The sequence below is a fragment of the Oryx dammah genome, unplaced genomic scaffold, assembly GCF_014754425.2.
Source record: "Oryx dammah isolate SB20612 unplaced genomic scaffold, SCBI_Odam_1.1 HiC_scaffold_6, whole genome shotgun sequence".
Lineage (NCBI taxonomy): Eukaryota > Metazoa > Chordata > Mammalia > Artiodactyla > Bovidae > Oryx > Oryx dammah.
In genome coordinates this window covers 40,286,965-40,310,207 of record NW_024070190.1, presented here as the reverse complement: position 1 = coordinate 40,310,207, position 23,243 = coordinate 40,286,965, and the positions used below count along the sequence as shown (strand labels likewise).

General features: G+C 36.4%; 1 protein-coding gene across 5 annotated transcripts in view; it reads right to left on the bottom strand.

Moving 5' to 3' along the window:
- Positions 1-23,243, bottom strand: part of JMJD1C (jumonji domain containing 1C) — a 322,162-nt gene that overhangs the window by 17,717 nt on the left and 281,202 nt on the right. For all 5 annotated transcript variants that reach the window (XM_040242285.1, XM_040242287.1, XM_040242284.1 and 2 more), the window contains 12 exons: positions 16,424-16,625; positions 13,975-14,189; positions 12,896-13,048; positions 10,439-10,528; positions 9,694-9,821; positions 9,289-9,502; positions 8,573-8,787; positions 7,587-7,865; positions 4,705-4,873; positions 3,903-3,993; positions 3,287-3,417; positions 2,788-2,910 (listed from right to left, as the gene is read on the bottom strand). In XM_040242285.1, coding sequence (XP_040098219.1) covers positions 2,788-2,910; positions 3,287-3,417; positions 3,903-3,993; positions 4,705-4,873; positions 7,587-7,865; positions 8,573-8,787; positions 9,289-9,502; positions 9,694-9,821; positions 10,439-10,528; positions 12,896-13,048; positions 13,975-14,189; positions 16,424-16,625 — 2,010 coding nt within the window. The remainder of the gene's footprint in view (positions 1-2,787; positions 2,911-3,286; positions 3,418-3,902; positions 3,994-4,704; positions 4,874-7,586; positions 7,866-8,572; positions 8,788-9,288; positions 9,503-9,693; positions 9,822-10,438; positions 10,529-12,895; positions 13,049-13,974; positions 14,190-16,423; positions 16,626-23,243) is intronic.

The window sequence follows — 23,243 nt, the reverse complement described above, 5'->3', positions numbered from 1 at the left end:
AGGAATTTGAATGAATACAGGAATTTGCTAGGGAGACCCAGAAGTTGGGGAGCCGCTGTAGGTGGAGCAGAAAGCATGTGCTTTAAGTAGGCACCAAAACATGCCTTTTTATGGTGACCAACAATAAAAACTGGCAAATTAAAAAAGTCCAAAAATTAAAGTGCTAATGAACTTTTCTCAAAAGACCAAATATTATGGTATGAAAAAGAGGGATAGGAGATGAATTAGGAAGATGAAAAAGTTCTAGCATTTAAGGACATGAAGGGAAAACCAGGGGAGAAAAGCAGGCTGTATGACCTACAATAACCTCTGTATTGTAGACTAAGTGCTACAGGGGATAATTTGAACCAAGTACAATGAGGTGCAAACGATTTACCTTAGTATCTGCTAGGGACTGGTCCCAGGACCCTCCACCCCACCCATGGCAGATACCAAATCCCACAGATGTTCAAACTGGTGAAGTGTTTTACCCTCCCTCACGCTGTATACTTTTAGACTGTATATAATACCTAATATAGTGTAAATGCCATGTAAATGACTATAAACACAATATGAAAAGCATGCAAACAGTTGCTGGACACAGCAGGTTCCTTTTTCATTGTTTGGGTGGCAGAATTAGCAACTTTTGGAGTACAGCATATTTTTATTTTTTCTTTGGGGCACAATGTTGTGTTAACCAAATTCAAGTTTTACTTTTTGAAACTTACTAGAATTTTCTCTTTCCTCAATTATTTTCTATCCTTGGTTGGTGGAATCCACACGTGTGGAACCCACAGATTCAAAGGGGTAACTAACTCTGTTGCACAACAGGCTTTGAAAAGCTAAGTAATCTGGCACCAAAGGCCACACATTTCTGTGCTAGAGCTCAGACTGTAACTCAGGCTTGCTTGACTTTCAAATCCTTGGGAGTGGGGGAGCTAAGAGCTTTTACTGATTGTAACGGGTAAATCAGCTGAGAAACTATGAGCTCCTATAGTTTTGGAGGAATTTAGCTTGTGTACTGTGTGTGTGTACTCAGTTGCTAAGTTGTGTCCCACTCTTTTTGACCCCATGGACTGCAGCCCATCAGGCTCCTCTCTTCATGGGATTCTCCAGGCAAGAATACTGGGGTGGGTTGCCACTTCCTTCTCCAGGGGATCTTCCTGACTCAGGGACTGAACCCGAGTCTTCTGCACTGGCACGCAGATGCTTTCCACTGAGCCACCCTGTGTATTACAGAGGCTGTTAAATATACATGATCAGAGTGAATACTGTAATAAACCTCCAGGTCCTGAGCACCTTGCCACTAAGCTGCAGATACATTTTGGGTTCCAGAAAAAACTGCTGAACTAAGTAGTGGCTGGAAATCATGTATAGAATTTCACAGGAAGTGCACATACACCAGAATGGGAATAAAGTCTATAACTCTAGAAAAGTCTGTGATTCCATTATACGAAGAATGAAAGGTGTAGTGTTACTGAAGCCACAGTCAGTATTTGAAGAAGAGGCAGTGATTAACAGTATCATTTATTACAGATGGTTTAAATAATAAAAGGACCAGAAAGAAACCACTGTACTGAACCATGACTGTCGGTGAGAGCCACAGCAACAGTAATCTCAGCGGGGCAGCAGGCAGGGGCCAACCTGCACTGAGCTGAAACGTGAAAGGGAGGTGATAGACACGGCGAAGAATGCATCAGGAGGGCAGGAGTAACAGGACAGTGGCCAGGAGACAAGACCTGAAGAAGGTTCTGTGAGAAAGGTGGAAAAGTCTGAAGTTTGCTCCTACTCTCAGAAAAGAAGCCAGTGTAAAAAGAAAAGTTTAAGGACCAATGTCTGTAACAAAGGGAATGATAGATGGGTAGATGGAACAAGGTTTCAAAAAGACACCCAGAAGGCAGGATCTAAAATCTATACACTGGATAGAAAATTTATTTCTACTTAGGAAAAAGGCCCCTTCTCTTTGGTACCAGAAGGGAAAAAAGCATGCTTGAGTTACGAACATGTCTTCATCATCTTCAGAACAAAGACCTAGTTTCTATTCTTTAGTAGATGTTTTTAAGTGAGCTTCCCATTTATTTTCATACACTCAATAATAATATGAAAGGAGTAAATAAAATATATTCACTTTTAAGACTTCCCTGGTGGTCCACTGGTTGAGAGTCCACCTGTCAGTGTAGGGGGCCACAGGTTTGACCCCCGCTCCAGGAAGATTCCACATGTTACAGGGCAACTAAGCCCATGCAGCCAACTTCTGAGCCTGAGCCCTAGAGTGTGCTCCACAAGAGATGCCATCCTAATGAGAAGCCTGACATAACAAAGACCCAGCACAGCCAAAAATAAACCTAATTCTTTTTCTGGTGGTGGTGGTGGTGGTGGTGTAGTCGCTGAGTCATATCCGACTCTTGTGACTCCATGGACTGTAGCCTGACAGTCTCCTCTGCCCAAGGGATTTCCCAGGCAAGAGTACTGGAGGAGGTTGCCATTTCCTTTTCCAGGGGATCTTCCTGATCTAGGGATCAAACCCAAGTCTCCTGCACTGCAGGCAGATTCTTCACCAACTGACCCACCAGGGAAGTCCTGAAAGTGAATTTAACTCACTTTTAAAATTGAAAGTCCTTTGTGTTAAAAAAAAAAAAAGCCAGGTAAAATAATCATCGCTCAAAATGAGTATTAAATATCCCTAAATACACTGCAATTTTGAGGGTAATCTTTCATGTTAACTCAGAGGCTGACATTCTGGACAGTACTACTGGGTGTGGTTATTCAACTGCTTTTCCAAAACACCACTAAGTAAAGTTTCTTTACCTGCTTTTGAGAGAATGCCATTTCCTTTTGCTATGCCGACATAGACTAGAATATTTACAACGTCAGAAACTTCAACATGCAGATTTGTTGTTCCTACATCATGGTCTTTGGCAGCAGCTACACCTGTGTATAAAATGAAATTTTATTTAACATCATACTTTATATACCCTACATATTCCTTCCAAAACCAACTCTATGAGGAAAGTCTGTTAGTTATAATTTGAGCTTTAGCCTCCTTATTCTAACATCTGCCGACAAAATATCAAATATCCAGGAAATATACCATAAAAGTCAAGTTAACAGAAATTATAACTATATTTTTACACTATTGGCTATTAATACCTAATATACCACTGGTCTGCTTCAAAAAATATTTGAAAGAATTATTAATGAAACAGATTTAGTAGTATCTAAAAATGATTAGACAATTTATCTTTGGTCAGAAGTTATTTAAAATTCCACTTACTTCAAGCTGATAGAAATGCAAATATATACTTACCATAAGCACTGCACAACCTGGGTCCTAGATCAGGGCGCACAAAAAATCCCGGTAAATGAGAGGCCAGGTTGAATTTTCCTTCTGGATTACAGTATTCTGGCAATGGCAGGCTTTTTAAAAGATCTTCATATCTGAATAACAACATTGACTTTTTTAAAATAAAGATTTACATTCTTAAGTATTTTAAAACATATAATGTTCAAGTTGTTATACTTTCCATAAAGCCTCTAACAGTTAAAACTTTTCTTGGCTTCATTCAAAGTTTAAATGAATGCATAATATACAGATAAGCAAAGAACAGAAGTGATTCTGACTAAAACTGCAATTCTGCTTCCCTAAACACAGCAAACTGAGAGCACCAAGAGAAGGGAGGTTCCAATCGGGGCCTCCTGTTCTCTGACAGAGCATTCTCTTCTTTACTGCCCTAGCAAAGACATTCACATTCCCCTGCTGAGACCACAGAGATTCAGTTCTGTAATTTTTTTTCTTACTTCCTTTTAATTGAGGAAGATACTACTTAAAGCTCACATTTGTAGTTCATTATCTCACTCCTTGGATAATCTCAGCTCAACCTCAAAAGTCAAGAGTCAAAATAGCCAAGTATAAAAAAATATACCTTGCTGGCATCATAGTCTTGAAGTCTTCTCCTGAAGGGCAATCTTTCAATTTTAAAACAACTGTTTCTCCACTTTTTGTTTTTTGCCGTTCTATAAGAATGCAATTGATTATTAAAAAGATAATTTTTGTCTTTCTATTCTTATTAATGTTTGAAGAGGAAAAAAATGTAAAATGAATGAATATACCTCTATTGTCATACAGTAGGTACTTAAAAGAATGCTTTTATTTATGTATTCATATAGTATAAAGATGTTTATTCCTTATGTAGATATTTGCAACATCATTAAAAAATTCTTTAAAAAAAACCTCTTTATAACTGTTACTAAGGTTAAAATTATAACCTTACATTTTTATTTTTAATTTTTCAAAATGTTTCACACAAAGTATTTAATCCAAGTTTCAAAAGTTTTTGGGGTTGGTTGCCAAAAATATTCCCCAGGATATTAATATACTGAATACAGCATAAAGAAACAGAATGACTTTTTTTGGCGGGGGCGGTCACTGAGGCCCCTGAGTTCACCCACCAGGGACTGAACCTGGACCATAGCAGTGAAAGCCTGACTCCTAACCACTGGCTCACCAGGCTATTTCCAAATGACTTCTTTATCATCAAAGGAAATGAGGGACAGAGACAGGAATAGGTCCCAGTCTCTTGATTCCAAGTACTTGTTTCTTTTTTACTAGAAAACAAATAATACAAATGTTTCAAAGATCTAAACAATGTATTTCCAATTTATCATTTTGGGAAGACAGGTTTAAGAAAACAGTAAAACAAACAACAACAGCAAAAAACAACATACTTGAAACTTCCTCAAAACCATCCCAGAATTCCTTAACATTGGCATTTGAAATAATGCTGTCTTTGCAGTTGAGGAGATCAGCTTGGTGGTCTCCAAAATCGAGACTAATTGAGTCCGCCTTCCACAAGCTAATGTTCATTTTCTTATGCACGCCAGAAACCACTGCAGGCTTATAAATGATAGATAATTATAAGTTAAAAGACATACATGGACACTTCAAAAATTTGATTTTATACACAACATACAGAAAACAGTTAACGTGTTGAATTTATGGACTAATTAATGACAAATTGTGAGAATTAAAGCAGCTTTTAAAAATAGTTCCTGACCTGGAAAGATGTTCACAATATATTTTCAAAGAGAAAAAGTGATAAGAGAATGCCATGTACTGGCAGAGTACACTGTCATTTTTGAAAACAGTAATTATAATATGTAGTATTTTTCAGGAAAGAGTCTGAAAGGCTACATTAAAATTTTCATTTTTAAGCAATTTATAATGTTTTCATGTTTTCTTTACAGATTCATTTCTATAGAAAAAACATAACCTTGTACATATGTAATAAGATTTCTATATATATAGTCTTTTGGATTAAAACAAATGATATCCATTTTGATTTTATGTCACTTAGAACATGCACATATTCTTTACCTCTACAAAGATAATGACAAATAAAAATATTAACAACCAAGCACAACAACAATAAATTTAAAATCTATGACTGATTCCCTGAAAGTCAACTGGTTCTTTGAAATCACAGGAATTCCAATTCCCTCCAGACTCTCTAACCCAGAAACCAATTTGAGGTTTTAAAACTCCAATGCCGATGTCAAAAAAAGATCTCTAAGGCAATCTGATGCATTATTCTTAGGTTTTTTTTTTAAATCCTTTATTATAAATGAAGTAAAAAGAAAACAAAGTTGCGACTTAAAGAGTCTCTTGTAAAAGATATTGTTTTACATACTCTTAAAACACATAAAGTGTGAGGCACCATAAATGCAGAATAACCTCAAGCTAAGGTTGTTATCACAAAAGATATGTCAAAAACATAAAAAAACACTACACTAAGAATAAGAAGTTAACAACTTGGGTAACTACAACATTAAAATTCCTTTCAATGGGCTAATAATATATCCAACTATTAAAACAGGTCAGCTATTAGATAATTAACTATGGCTGATCATTCACATATTAATTTCCAGACCTTATTATGTCTATTCAGTAATACTTCTATCCAGCCTTGTAACATTCCTTATTACAGTAACCAGCAGCTTGGGAAAAGTAAAATTTAAAAATATATTAGAGTATCCTCAAGCAGAATTCTTAGGCTACTCTCCTCATCGTCTTCCTGAAACTCTGAAAGCCTTTGTAATTTGATGCCTTGCTTCTAGTCTTCTTCCCTTCCCATTCAACTTCCAATCTGCTTTGCTGTGTTATTCTATGTTGAGCTGTACTACACATGAAATACAGCCAGTATTTTATAACAATCACAAACGGAGTGTAACGTTTAAAAAAAATGTGAATCACTGTATTGTACACCTATGACATATAACACTGTACATCAACTATATTCCAGTTTTTAAAAAGTCAACCTGATTACTTTGATTCTTCAATTAAATCTGTCATCTATAGGATAAAGTTCGACTCTTTAGCATGATATAAAGGTCCCTCATCATTATAACTAAACACCTCATTTCCCCATCATTACCCCACAAAACTCTTATGTCAGCTAATCAAGGCTACTTACTGAACAGTTCCTCGAACACCTGATCCTGTTTATTTCTAACCTCCCACCCATCTAAAAATCCCTGAGACAACATCAGTTTAGACTACCAGCCCTTTTGAACTAGTCCTCTAGCTCAGCCATTCACTCTTTTAGGTTTCCACAGTACCTGAGACAAAATTCTTAGCAGATTTAACATATTTTAAAAAGTATTTACTTACGAGGCTGTTTAAGCCTAAACAAACTTAAGTTGTCTAAATTGCGACCTAGCAATGGCATCAGGGATTCAAGGCAGAGCCAACCAAAAACATATGCATTAAATACTGTGTGTATATTTTTTCTGGGGTGAGGGACTAAGCTATCATCAGATTTTGCAAAGAACTAGTAACCTAAAAAGATTAAGAATCATTGTACTAAAATGGTTCTTACTCATTTTTACATAACTTATTCATTTTTATATTCTTATTGGCCAAGCACAGAGACTAGATTTTACTAGGTGCTCAATAACTATCTACTGAATGAAAAAAATGAAGTAAAACATCAGTGATGTTTTCCAGAATGCAAGGAAAAACCTGAACAGGACACTAAGTCATACGAATCCCTAATTTATGCACTAATGTAGTAAATCACCACCTGAAACGTGTATCAAACATTATTATGTCAAAACTGGTCAAACAGAAAGTCACTTTTATTTGAGCAGAATTAAATAATGGAGTTTCTCATTTAAGATTTGATGAACTTATAAATAAATGTCCTACAGTCAAAGGCAAAAACATCTACACTTATCAGTTCAAGAAAAATGCTTTCAGTATTAACATTATAATAGCATATATGAATCTGTTAACTGGACTAAAAGACAAATGTAAAGAAAGGAAGGCGTTACCAAACTTTGTAAATACATGACTTTATTAGAAGTCTGCTCACTAGCAAACTGAAACTATAACATCAAATAATCAGTGCTTCCCTATTAATTAATAAAAATCTGACCAAAAAATCAAAATTCAGAAATAATCATTCTGATAACTTTTTTGATATCTTCCAACCCAAATGTGTCAAGATTATCCTTCCCTTTTCTCTTTAGTCCTAAGGAGAAAACCATTTTTCCTATTCAACCAGCTTTGGTTCCACCCAGAGCATACTAAATCAGCTTAAAATACTCACTTGTCCATATTTCCAACACTCTTTGAAAAGCTTCCAATTATTAGTATTTTTATAATCCTTAAGCCACAGAATATGCTTCTCACAGATCCAAGAATGTGGTATATCACTGTACAATTTATTGTTTTCATCCATGGCAGATTTTCTGCTTTCTTTGGGTTCTTCTTTGAACTCTGATTTTACATTTATCTTAGAGGCTTTATTTGGTGGAATTTTGTTTTCAACAACTGAAGCAATTATGTCATCAAGAATGTTTGGCATAGTCCTTCCACTTTTACCACTCTAATAAGAAAAAAATAAATATTTTAAGCAGAAACGATTACATTTGGAAACCTCTGCTTTAATTTTCCATTAACATAGCAAACACCACCACAAACAATATATCTGGCTTCAAGAATCCAGCCAGTGGATTTGGATCTCTAGTGCCTATACTGCTCCTGACAGTGGGAAGCAGAAGTTGAGTGGTCTCCATGGGAAAAACTGTGGCATCTGCAGAAACTTGAAGTGTGGTCTTTCTTACTTTTACAACGTTTTAGGATCAGGGTAGAGGGAATAGAGATTAGGAAGACTCTCCCAACTTTTAAAAGCTGCTAAAAATTTGTGTCTGCTTATGCAATTATTCTGTTTTTATTTTCTTTCTGGTGAAAAAGCAAAAGTTGATGTCTATATATTTTAATTAAGAAAACTTATATTTGCATCCATCCCTCCCACTCCCCCCCAATTAGATACATGCTTTTCAAATTTTGAAGGAGTATCTTAGGGCGGTTTTGGAATCAATATGTCCCTCCCTCAACTCTTTTTACCTGGAAAAGAAAATCTCTGGATTTTAAGTTACCAGAATTATAATGCAAATAGGAACATGCACAGTAATTTGGTATATTTGATTGCATCTGCATCTATTTATCATGTAGTTCACAGCAAAGACCCCAAATCTACATTCTTTAATTTAGAATTCCATATGAAACACAAAAATCTAGCTTCTCACTCACGGGGGTTCCCATTGAATAAACTGGTGCAAAGGCAATGCCAGCATCTGTAGAACCCACGCGTAGCTTGCCAGCAGTTGTGGTCAGCAAATCTCGTAATGTTGAACCTTGCTCATTATTCTGGGGTACAGGAGGTGATGTTCTACTATTTGGAGAATCAGGATCATCTTGTTCTCTCTCTTCTTTAAATTGCTTTTCAAGGGCAAATTCTTTGTTTTCTAAAATAAAACATTTTAAAAAATGCAAATAAAATTAAACATGCTATTAAAGTACAGACAAAGGGACCCTACAATTACAGCGAGAGGTGAAAGCATGAGTGATCTCAGTACCTGGGCACACACCAGGGGATGCGTTAGGTCCTTTAGGGGTCAAACAGTTTGAATATGAGAAGGCCTTCCTCAATATTTTAGACATGAAAGTGAGTTTGCACCTGTCACAAATGGAAAATGCTATAGCTAAGACAGGGACAAAGTGTAGATAAGTTACAAATCTATTGCTCTGGTGGCTTTACTGATGTGCTCATCTACGGATGATTCTATACCTAGCTTTGATATGATCATAGGAAGTTGAGTTCCTAGTAAGAAACATGTTTTACTGACCCTAAGCCACAATGCAAACAAAAGACAAAACTAAAGTGTTCTAAGTGGACCGTAGTACATTAGTGTATCAGAGTCCACTATTGATTACAAATCTTCTACCAGACAATAAATCAGATTTACCTTTTTTTTCCTCTCTGGCCTTTTGCTCTGCAAGGTCTGCTAACCAGTGCAGGGGTGACCGGGATTCTGGAGGAGCTACCTTGCTGTCTGTGCTTACATCGCTCCCTGGACTGCTGCTGCCATTACTTTCAGGCTTCTGAGGGGTGCTCTGCTGCTGAGACTCAGGCATGCACAGAGAAATTTTATTACTGTGATTAAGAACACTCTGTAAAACCTACAAAGGTAGAACAGTTGAATTTTAAAAATATTATCTCTTCAATTATTCAGAGTTAAAAGTAGAGGTTACATTTATACAGTAACATAGGAAACATGATTTACAAAACATTAAGTCCTAAAGTGGATTTCAAATATCAAAGTTGATTCCTTTAACCATGCAGTTTACTTGAATAGAGAATTTTCACTCACTTGAGACACACCATTCATAGGAGAAAAATTTCCAACTTGTATATTCTGTTTGTTAGTACAATGACAATGGGATTTAATACCATATTTTTCTCTAAGAGTGTGCATCGCATCCAAAAGATCTGTCAAAACTACAAAATATAATGGTTAATTAAAAGGTTATCATTAGTTGTTAAGATTATAAAAATTTTTTGTTTTTCTTGTGTCTTTTCGCTTTTCTTCCATTTTCCCTTCATCCCTCCTATTTCAGGTTAGATCATTCAACCAAATTCATGTTCTCTATTCTTTCCTCTTTTACCTCTATAATGGAAAATCAGTATGATCAAAAAAAAGGAGGGGGGGGGGCAGAATAACCTGTAATAAATAAATCTAATATACTCTTTTTCATTACATTCTGGTTCTCCTCAACCCCACTTTCTCAGCCAAGCTGCACAGCTTGCAGGATCTCAGTTCCCCAACCAGGGATCAAACTCGAGCTCCCATGCAGTGGAAGCATAGAGCTCTAACCACTGGACAACTGAAGAAATCCTAGTTTTCTCCATCTAAAATAGCTCCTCTATGGCTTTCTTCATCACTGGGTTTGGGCTTATCTTGCTAACTATTACACAGAGGATTGTAAGGACAGAAAAAGAACAGTTTAAGATTAGATAAACCTTATTTCTTCATTCTACTACTACTACCTACTTCTAAGTAATCTGGAACAATGAAGAGCTGTTACACTAAGTCATTAATGTGTATTTATACTTACCAGAACCAGGTATAATTTGAGTTGGCATCAAATGTTTGTGATCATGAGGCTGTCCCTTCACACACTTCATCCAAGCATACAATTCTTTATCTGTAAGATTATAACATGTGCACTTTCAATCATGGTTTTGTAATTATAAAATTGATGGTATATATGAAGAGCCTAACAATTATATAAAATGTCAATGGTAGGCTTCATATGCTTCTTAAAAGAAAAATAACCAAACATTTCCACTATTCTGAGAATTTTATAGAAACAAGATACAAAACATATGAAATGTTACTAGCCTTTTCTAAAATGACTGTTCTTTAGTCTCATTAATGTATTAGTCACCTCAATCTTTCCTGTAGCTAATTTTTTACTCTTAGCTATTTGTGACAATCAGGCTTTAGGCCTGATCTTGGTACCTTAGATTTTTCAGTTTGAGGCTACTGCCAACTTATTTTTTTTAATGTGTCAAAGACATAAACCGTCACAAGACATGTAAAAAGCTTCAACTTGATAGACAGCATTTAATAGCTATTACTGCAACAAGGCTCCATACCTGGAGTAGTCAGTGTATTCACACAGAGCATGAGGCATATCATACACAGGAAAAAGTTTAGCACCTTGACCTCAAGATCTTCTTCTATGAGACTAATGATATAGATAATTACTTATAATATGGCTGTAAGAGCTTCAACAAACGTTAAAAAGCTCAATAAATTCAACATTAAAAAATCCAGAACTATTTTACAAAAAGTTTCAGAGGAAATAAAATTCAAATCCAGACAAAAACTGATTTTAAAAGTGTTGACTTTCCCTACAAAACCTACATAATAACTTGTAAATATTCTCTACTTATATTTTAGATATTTAGGTTAGTTACCACCATATAGCTATAACCTAGTCAGTGTGAGCTTACTGCAATATTTATCAGTGAAATAAGGAGATATATAAATAAAACAAATATATATTCATATATTTATAAGACACAATACAACTCAAGGCATATAGATTGTACTTTAAAAATCTATGGTTGACCGACAGACTATACTTTCAAAATTAATAGTACTATGGTATCTGACAGCAACACAACTTAGGTTTATTATATATACACAACTTATCTTGTTTAAGAAAGGAGTCATGCTTACATACGCATACAATATAAAAAATACATTAATTTCTTTTTAATTTGGCAAAGGGAAAATGAAAGTAACATGGGACCAGTAAAAAGGAATGGAGTTTCATAACAGTGCAGCTAGTTCTTCTCTCAACCGAAAATATCCAAATAGATTCTTAAGGTTCTGAAGATACTTAACAGCCTTCAATGCATTCCTTACTATAGTTTTACATAGGTGCAAGGTGCAGATCACAGAAACAACTAGCTGTGGAGCTCCCCCACTTGCTTAGGGCTCTTTGGTAAGCGCTGGGTATGTAAGAAAAAGGGTGAGGCTTTAGTAGTCCTATCACTGGAAAAGCCACTGATGGCTAAATCACAGTTCATCTATCTGACACACCACTTTGAAAAAGAGCTGCCTGCAATGAAAATCACATTCACTGCTTTTAGATACTGAATAGTCTACCACTAAACGTGATTTTTCTTCTAATACTTGCACAATTTGAATCCTCTCATTTAAGACTGCTGCTGCTGCTGCTGCTAAGTCGCTTCAGTCGAGTCCAACTCTGTGCGACCCCACAGACGGCAGCCCACCAGGCTCCCCTGTCCCTGGGATCCTCCAGGCAAGAACACTGGAGTGGGTTGCCATTTCCTTAGACCCCCCAAAACCTTCAGGTTACTAGTATTTAAGTAGCTACGTCCTTAATTGTCTTAGATAAACTTTATCTAAAACACTTGTACAGCAGGAGAAAAAGGTAAAATTACTTTCTTTTTAAACTTTCTAATATCTTCCAGCAGGAAGGACACTGTTTTTGTGCCGTTTTATTTTTTCTAGAATTTTAAAAAATTCATTTAACATATAAAAAAGACTTTTTCATTTTCTAACTAGGGATAAACAGTGCTAGTCGCAGCATATTCTTAAACATTTTGATTTAAGCTTTACGGACCAACTTTTAGAAAAATCAATTCATTCTAGCAAGTATTCAATTGTGACTTCGTTGCTTGACTATGTAATTAATAGGTCCTCTAAGGGAGTGCAGGCTCTGACACGGTGGCCTCTGAATGCAACGAAGCCTAACCTAAACTTGGGCTACATTAAGAAAATATCTACCTGAGAAAGTGGATCTACTAATCAGACTAAAAAGGTATAGATAGTTTTATTTTAGAAAATCTAGCTGTTTCAACAAGCTGTGGTTAACTTTAAAAAAAAATAAACTTCACAAAATTTGCTATTATATTCGTAATTAAGGAAGGCAAGGAAAATAGCCTCTAATTCATCTAATTTTCCAGATCAGTGGTCCTAAAGAAAACTATCTTAATAAAAAAAAAATTTCAATTTAGATGAAGCTGTAACTAACCTCTAGAACTCTTCCTTTCCTTTGCCTTGTAACAATCTAAGCAGACCACAAATCCGCATTTCTGGCAGACCCAGTGAATGTTAAACAATGTTGCTTCACACGCATCACACATCTCCCGGACTCCTCTCACTGCTCTTTTCCAGGCAATTTTGGCTGAAATACAGAGAAATAAAAATTTAAAGGCAAACATGCTCTTTTCCATACAATTTTCACAGACATGCACGAAAACCATTAAACCAAGGATTTCAAAGGATTTATTAACGATCAAGAGCAGATTTCTTGATGTAATTAGAAATTCTCTTCAGAAGACTTACATCTAATGGAGGGTTTCTTCAATCTTGGCACTCTTGACATTTGTATGAATAATTCTCTTTTGTGGGGGACTAACCTGTGCAGAGTAGGATGTTGAGTACCATCTATGGCTTCCACCTATTAAGATGCTAATTCTCTACACCCCCAGCACTTTTCAGTTAGCAAAGAAAGGCACCTTTTATTTCATTCAGTTTGGCACCTTTCAGATACCAAATGTCCCCTGGGGGACGAGCTAGTGACTTTAGGGATGCGAAGGAAAAGCAGCCAATGTTTGGAGCACTATGTTAGGCGCTTTCCTTAGTGAATAAAATACTTCATTAACAAAACTACGAGGTGGTGATCATTCCCATTTCACATTCGTACAGTTAAACAAGGAACAAAGTTGAGATTCAAATATAAATTTATCTACCTACAAAGACTGTGATGAACAAAAAGCTTAAATAACTGGGATGGAGTATGTCTTTATACGGCAAATGCTGAATTTCCCAATCTCACATTCAAAGAGTCTTTATTGTGCTCAATTATTACCAACATGTTATTGTCATTTCAAACTGCTAATCATTCAATTCAACCTCAAGTGGAAAAGACATTAACTAAATACATTTACGTGTATTTGCAGATAAAAAAGTGTCATTATCAAATTAAAAGTAAACAAGCATAGGTAAGGTAAGATTAAGGACTTCTCCCATGGATGAAACATACCCCAAAGAGAAATTCTTAAAACGAAATGTGCATAGCTGCATGTTCTAAGCATTTAACTTTCTTACCATCCTTTTTCACCCAGGACAAAGCTGTTTTTTCAGATGTTACCAACTGACAGAACTTATCACCTATTATATCCAAGATGTATTTTGATGTTTCTATGTCTAGTTCATCATCTTCGTAATTTTCATGTGTCCATAAACTCATAGCTTCATCATCATACTGGTCAGGAGTAGAGAAACCATCTATTCTAACCACTCCATTTTTACTAAATGACAATCTGAAACATTAAAATATAAAAGCATTAACTAACAAGACACAAGTCCAGGCTTAAAAAGTTATACAGTGAATTTATATTTTTGTATTATAAAAATATAAATTACATTTACAATTAAAAAACATGAAAATAGGGTGGTTTTCACATACACAAACTTTACTAACAAATTTAACCAACTTCCGACTCCCATAGTGCTTACAAATGGCAAAAAGTGGGATCAATTTCAAGTTGTTTCAAGAAATAAGATCTTTCCTATCACTTAACCACTTAACTCTAATCAAATGAAAACTATCCAAGTGGTTCATGATGACAAGAGTTAACTGCTGGCCAAAAGCTGCCTTGAGCAATGCAGTTACTTTATACATAATCTAAAGCAGCAACTTCTACAGTTGAAAATGTTCTAATTTACCTGAAGACTGAGATTTTTTAAAATGCTAAATTAAAAAGTACATTTTCTTCATTAATTAAAATGATACTTCATTAAAGTGATCTGGAGGAACAAGACTGAAATAGCGTATTAGGAAATCCATTAGTACTTCCTTCTCTTAGCTTCTGCTGTCCAATTTATGCAACCCACTCAATTCAGGTTCCATTTAGGGTAAATGGAAGGCAAAACTGCCATTTTCCTGCAGGCTGATGGTTATTTTTCAGTTATTTTTGTTCTTACTCAATTCTCAAAGAGGGTATCAGTACTACATTACAAATCATTCTGTATTTTTCAAACGGACTGATACCAGCAACATTCGTTTACCACTTTTTCCTATCATTTTATTACCTTTCCCTCTTTTTCTTAAAAAAGTAACTTTCTCCTTTCATTACAATTCTTATTATTTCAGCTCGTGTTACGTTTACCTTTCCTTAAAACTTTCCCAAGGATTTTTGGCAACGCATTTCTTTTTGGCTGTGCTGGTGCTCCGTGCTGCGTGGCCTCTCCTCTGGCTGTGACAGGTGGTGGCTGCTCTACTGTGGTGCGTGGCTTCCCCCGTGGTGGCTTCTCCCGTGAGGCATGGGCTCTAGCCCTTCTGGGCTCTGCAGCACAGGTTCAGCAGCTGTGGCGAACCAGCTGAGCTGCTCGGCAGCATGTGGGGTCTTCCCAGGTCGGGGGTCAAACCCGTGTCTCTTGCATTGGCAGGGAGATGCCACTGAGCCACCAGGGGAGCCCTCCACAAAGGTTTTCTTATCTCTTCAAACCTACTCTCCTGATTTCTTTTCCATCTTCTCTGCACTTCCATGTGGACTACCTTCTGTAACAAGTCTTTGAAGTTGTTTGTCCTTTGGGGACTGCTGTCTAGAAAAACCATGAAGAGATATTCTGTTCCTACCAACACAGATTTTTGGGATCTCCACTGCGCTACAGTACTTTTATTTGCCAGAGCAAAGTGCTGCTTAACTTCTTAGGAAGAAGATGATGATGATTTGGAAAAATAATTGCAGATAACATCAGAGGAGCACTTCATACAAGCTTGGGACTATGCTAAGGACTCTGTATACTTTATCTCATTCCACTTTCATGAAATCTCTGAGGCAGGTACCACTATCATTCTTATTATGCAGATGAGACAGGCTTAGCTATAATCCTACTGCAGTTAATAAAGAACTAAGGGATGGAGCTGGAACTGAAATCCAGGAATGATCGATTCTGGAATCTGAGACATCAACTAGTCTCTACTGGCGGGATTACCCAGCTGTTCATTAAACTCTTACAAATGTATAAACTTTTGGTATTAAAGTATGATTTAGTAATACTAAGATTACAGTAGAATGTAAGTTAATAACTATTAAGTTGCTTTTATGTTTACCACAACCTGTGAAATGCGGCATGCTACTAACCAATCTTTCCAGTCATTTTATAATGCTTATAGTACATAGATTTATAGACTATCTGCTATTGTGGCTAATGCAAACACAAATGTGACATTATTTTGTTTTATACAAATAAACTGCTGTTTCCTATCATTTAGGAAAAAAAATACTAACATTTTCTCCTTAAGGAAGAATAAATCTCTCAGAGGAGGAAGGCCCTATACTAGCAGTGAGAATATGAGTTTAGTCTAACATTTAACTATTGTTAAATTGGCACACAAGACTAAATTTAATATCTTTTTACAATGCTTTTATAATGCTTCAGAAACACAGGCTCAAAGCCTCATTCCCATCTCCAAAAGACCCTTAGAATGACAGTATAACTTCCAAAATCTATTAACATATTTTCCTCCCATCACAAATTTTCAACTTACCGTCTAAAGTAGTAAAATCTACAAAACACTGGTGAGTGAGTTGGTTCTTCTCCCTTTTTACTCCGAATAAGTCTACATTCTCGGCACTTTTGCAAATTAGGCCCTATCTCACAGCAGGAGTCATCCTGTAAAAAGGATTCCCCAGTTTGCTTCAGCTTCTTGACTTTACGCCAATCTTTCAATACTGAACGAGGGATGCCAGCTGTAAAACCAGTAGAAAGTATTAGCAAGATGTATCTTTTCACAAAGGTAAACTCCTTAATATTCAAGTCAATTAAAAAGATCACTTGGAATGAAGGCGAAAAAAAAATTTCACACCAATCATACAATTATGACCATATATTAAGATTGTAAAAAAAAAAGATTACAGTCCTAGGTACTCATTATAACTAAAAAATCCACAGCAGCATTTTTATTATTCTACTCATTGAATGAACTCTTAATGTCAGTATGATTGAAATGCAGAGCTAAGTGAAATTTCCAGCTGATTGAAATCTTCCTAGGTTCAATATTTGTATCTATTTAGTACCAAACATGAGAAAGGTTCATTTTCAACGGTAACCTAGAGCTAAAAATATAGTTCTTCTACACATAAATTTGGTATATGTTGGAAGAATCTCTTTCAAAATGCACATGAAGAACCTAAAGACCAAAACTTAATACTTCTAGAAATTATAGGCTAGTTTCAATGTATTTATGTAGTTTTGAAATATTTAATTTGATTCTGCAAGATAAGTGTGAACCAAGACAAATGCTGATTTTATCACAATATATTTGTGGGAAGAGGGCTAAGATTCTTCTCCTAATATCTCTCCCTTATTATAATGCCCTCCATTTGGTATCAATATATTGATAGAAGCAGTATCTTTTAGAAAAATAAACAGGTTTGAAGGATGTGAAAGAAAAAAACCAATATTAAACTGGCTGTTTTTATTGATGGTATAAAGAAAAGGCATCAGGGAAGTCTAAAGAAAAACAAAACTCAAATGCACTACACCGTGTAATATTTACAGGGAAAAAATTATTTACTGTACTCTGCATCATTGCTCAGTCACATTTATTAACTTGAACTTAACTGTTGTTATAACACTGGCTCAAGTAATCAGTCATCTATAGAGCAGCAATCAAAATAAAAATTCTGAGAGAGATACCAGATCACCTGACCTGCCTGTTGAGAAATCTGTATGCAGGTCAGGAAGCAACAGTTAGAACTGGACATGGAACAACAGACTGGTTCCAAATAGGAAAAGGAGTATGTCAAGGCTGTATACTGTCACCCTGCTTATTTAACTTATATGCAGAGTACATCATGAGAAACGCTGGGCTGGAAAAAACACAAGCTGGAATCAAGATTGCCGGGAGAAATATCAATAACCTCAGATATGCAGATGACACCACCCTTATGGCAGAAAGTGAAGAGGGGCTAAAAAGCCTCTTGATGAAAGTGAAAGAGGAGAGTGAAAAAGTTGGCTTAAAGCTCAACATTCAGAAAACTAAGATCATGGCATCTGGTCCCATCACTTCATGGGAAATAGATGGGGGAAACAGTGTCAGACTTTGTTTTTTGGGGCTCCAAGATCACTGTAGATGGTGACTGCAGCCATGAAATTAAAACACGCTTACTCCTTGGGAGGAAAGTTATGACCAACCTAGATAGCATATTCAAAAGCAGAGACATTACTTTGTCAACAAAGGTCCGTCTAGTCAAGGCTATGGTTTTTCCAGTGGTCATGTATGGATGTGAGAGTTGGACTGTGAAGAAGGCTGAGCACCGAAGAATTGATGCTTTTGAACTGTGGTGTTGGAGAAGACTCTCGAGAGTCCCTTGGACTGCAAGGAGATCCAACCAGTCCATCCTAAAGGTGATCAGTCCTGGGTGTTCATTGGAAGGACTGATGCTGAAGCTGAAACTCCAATACTTTGGCCACCTCATGCGAAGAGTTGACTTATTGGAAAAGACCGTGATGCTGGGAGGGATTGGGGGCAGGAGGAGAAGGGGACGACAGAGAATGAGATGGCTGGATGGCATCACCGACTTGATGGACATGAGTTTGAGTGAACTCTGGGAGTTGGTAATGGACAGGGAGGCCTGGCGTGCTGCAACTCATGGGGTCGCAAAGAGTCGGACACGACTGAACTGAACTGAACTGATAGAGCAGCAAGAACTCATAACATCATATCTAAATTAAATGTAGCCTATTCCATTTTTAAAAATATATTCACTTAAAAGCTTTACATTTTGGGACAAGCAAATATTTGTTGACTCCTATAAGCATACTCATACTGCCCATATTAATCCAGTTATACGCTAGACTTGAGATTTACAGTTTGTTATTTCTATCATGGTGAAAGAATAAACTGTATTTCCTACCATCGTGTTTACTACTCATGCCCATTTTGTGGTTCAGAGGCAGTTCAAGTGTTCTCCTGAGATTATATAGTTTTTGCAGAAGCATATGGCAGAACTGTTGTCCTGAGTGCTCACTATCCTGTTGATAGCATGCACAGTACAATTACAGCAAGATCACATACATCTTAACACGGGGTTTAAACTTCAGGGTGGCCCATTTCAAACAGGCGCCAGTATCAAGCCCTTTTATGACTGCTCCTGGTTCTTTATAATTACATGTTCTGTCACTAACAAAAGGCAAGGAGCCATTTGGCTTAATCCACTAGAGAAACACATACGTGGACACACAAATACCACTTATGGAATAAAAAATGTTTCCAGAAGGCTTGTGTAAAAGGCTTGTTATTTCTTCCATTGTGTGTAAGACAGATTTCTCTGATGAACTATATAAAAAAATTTAGAGCTTCTAGAAATCAGAATGAACAACAGAATAGTACAGTGCTGATACTTTTTGTTATACTACTTCCAATCATTTATTTACTGCTGCTGCTAAGTTGCTTCAGTCGTGTCCGACTCTGCGACCCACAGATGGCAGCCCACCAGGCTCCTCCGTTCCTGGGATTCTCCAGGCAAGAACACTGGAGGGGGTTGACATTTCCTTCTCCAATATATGCAAGCATGCTGACCCTATGGATAGCAGCCCACCAGGCTCCTCCGTCCACAGAATTCTCTAGTCAAGAGTACTGGAGAGGGTTGCCATTTCCTTCTCCGCATTTATTTACTACTTTATTATATCAGAATAAACTAAGTGAAATCTTTCTACTTAAACTGAAAAAGGACTATTAACCAATGTACCTTTATATTCCAGACAATGGAACATCCAACTGAAGTATGGATAACCATACTACTGTGAACAATTTAAATATAGTATTATGAAAAAGAATGAGACATTCATTTCAAAGCAACTCTTAATTCTGTGACAGAAATGAACACGTAGACCATTTTTTTAAGTAAATGAATAAATTATAAAGATAATTTATAAGGTCATATAAAGTCTGTTTTTGATATTATATTTTTTGCTTCTAGCCTAGGCCAAATGTGACTATGCTGAAATCCGTTTATATACTTTACTGTAATAAATAAAATAAAACTCCATTTTCAATTCTACATATATAATTTATTGGTGCCATCTAAAATCTAAAAGTTTGAGACTGAGACACTTGGTCAACAAAAAAATATCTAACTCAATGGATATTTATTCTTCCTTTATACCAGATTCAACCTTAGTTTTCTAATTTTCAGCAAATCCTTAAAGCAACTGCTCTAGCAACAGAAAACTGAGGGGGAAGAAAATAAGAAAAATACACGCTAACCTTTAATCTGTGATACATGCCATCACACACAAAATATTTTTGAGGTATAGAAATGAACTTGGGTAACAATTAAACCACTGATTTTGTGTATCACAGGACTTAAATTTAAATGTGATGGGTAATTTCAGTACACAAAATAATATTATCTAAAAAATTAGTCAAGGAAAAGCAGATAACTTTTAATAATCAGTAACAAAAGGCCGCAGATATGAAGATATTTCAAAACAGCAGATAAAGCAAATTCTATTATACGTAGCTTTAGAATGTACTAAAAAAAAACACACTATGTTTGTGTAATGATTATATATGTATAATAATCCATGCAATCATATTACACTATGTACAGACCTCACTCTTTTTTCATTTGACTATGATTGATGATAACTGCAATGAACATGAAAAGGACAAAGATTTAATCCATGAGGGAAATAACCCACTCAGGTTTAGAATTTATGAACTCCCAATTTAAAGAACTTTTCTAGAGAGCCCAGAACAAAATCAAATCAACTCTCCCCATAATTAACAGATGGTGTTTAATAGTCACTTAATATTATTTTGGACTTGGGAATAAATGGGACTTAAAGTAGTCCGTGTTATGCTAAATGTTATTTACTGTAGGGGAGATTTAACTAAGCCTTACAACTTGGGGAGGGGGAAGTGCTGATTCCAGTTTGTCTTAAAACTTACTTGGAAACATGTATAGTCACTCTCTCCAAATAAAAACAGAATATATACTTCATTAAAAGTTAATTTTATAAATTTAAGTTTATAACAATATTGTAAGCATTAAAAGCTGGAAGATTCCTATCTCTGTTTTCTGTAAGTTTAACTACAGTATCTGAATACTCAACACTAAAAGAAATGTTTTGTGAAACAAAAGAGAAATCACACTTATTGATCACACTAAGCCTCTCGAATTCATTAGGGAAGTAAGCAGAACACTGCAGAGAGAAAAAGCAACAGGGTATACATTCCAATTCTCAAATGAATGGCACGCATCCTGTATCCTCTTTTGTCAATCTCCCTCCCTTTCTTCCTTCTTATACTGGCATTTCAGTCTGTCAGCCTCTCTGTCTCTAGCTGAGCTTGGTTTCCTTCATTCTTTCACTGCTGATTGTCCTTTTCTATGATTCCATCCTCTTGCTTTTCTCTCTTTCACTTTGCCTCTGGCTCCCACACAGGCATATGGGAAAGACCTCATTCAGAGAAAAGGCCCAAATAAGAGCCTTTAAGCATCCAAGTGTTTATGCAAAGTACTTCTGGATGTCCACATTGTCACAGATATTTCATATACTGCATGTGGATGAATACACAGATAGTGGAACGATGAACCTCTTTCTGCATTGTGCAACATACCTAAAAAATAAGAAACTGAGAAAAACTACTTCTAGAGTTAAAAACAGCCTGGTTCCAAATAGGAAAAGGAGTGCGTCAAGGCTGTGTATTGTCACCCTGCTTATTTAACTTATATGCAGAGTACATCATGAGAAACGCTGGGCTGGAAGAAGCACAAGCTGGAATCAAGATTGCCGGGAGAAATATCAATAACCTCAGATATGCAGATGACACCACCCTTATGGCAGAAAGTGAACAGGAACTAAAAAGCCTCTTGATGACAGTGAAAGAGGAGAGTGAAAAAGTTGGTTTAAACCTCAACATTCAGAAAACGAAGATCATGGCCTCTGGTCCCATCACTTCATGGGAAATAGATGGGGGAAACAGTGGAAACAGTGTCAGACTTTATTCCTTTGGGCTCCAAAATCACTGCAGATGGTGACTGCAGCCATGAAATTAAAAGACACTTACTCCTTGGAAGAAAAGTTATGACCAACCTACATAGTATATTCAAAAGCAGAGACATTACTTTGCCGGCTAAGGTTTTTCCTGTGGTCATGTATGGATGTGAGAGTTGGACTGTGAAGAAGGCTGAGCGCTGAAGAATTGATGCTTTTCAACTGTGGTGTTGGAGAAGACTCTTGGGAATCCCTTGGACTGCAAGGAGATCCAACCAGTCCATTCTGAAGGAGATCAACCCCGGGATTTCTTAGGAAGAAATGATGCTAAAGCTGAAGCTCCAGTACTCTGGCCACCTCATGCAAAGAGTTGACTCATTGGAAAAGACCCTGATGCTGGGAGAGATTGGGGGCAGGAGGAGAAGGGGACAACCAAGGATGAGATGGCTGGATCGCATCACGGACTCGATGGATGTGAGTCTTTGAGTGAACTCCGGGAGATGGTGATGGACAGGGAGGCCTGGCGTGCTGCGATTCATGGGGTCGCAAAGAGTCGGACACGACTGAGCGACTGAACTGAACTGATCATGTACTCTTCCTTGTAGCCACAAACAAGTTTTGAAACTTTTAGTAATTATGGAAATTCTTCTTGAATACAGAAATGAACACACAAAACCACAAAACCCGTTTTTCTTCAACTTTTACCCACTGCTATGGACTACTTGAGTGAGTAACATTATTAGTTAAATAGAAGTTAATTTTCATTAGGTTTTCAATTTTGTCTCCAGATGACAGAAGGGTGAGATATGGGCCATATCCACACTATTCTGTAGTTCTCTTCTACAAGTGAGACTTTAAGGAAGTTTCTGTGAAAAGGAATTCTTTTTTCAACTATTATCTTGTTATAGGCAAATATCTAATACAGTCATACCTTGGGGATAGTGTGGGTTCAGTTTCAGGCCACCACCAAAAGTAAAGTACACAAATTTTCCTCTTTCCCAGTGCATATAAAAGTTACACTTACACTATAAGAAAGTCTAGAGTGTGCGACAGCATTATGTCTAAAAAACAATACACATACCTTAATTTAAAAATAGTTTACTGCTAAACAAAAAGGCTAACCATCATCTCAGCCTTCAGTGATTTATAATCTTTTTACAATAGTAACTTCAAAGACCACCTTTTGAGATCACCAAAACAAGTATAATAACAATGGAAAAGTGTGAATTACCAAAATATGACAGACATGACGTGAGCAAACGTTGGAAAAACGGTGCCAACACTCTCCTTACACAGTTACCACAAACCTTCTATTTGTTATTTAAAAGAAAAAAAAAAAAGGCAGTATCTGCAAAGCACAGTAG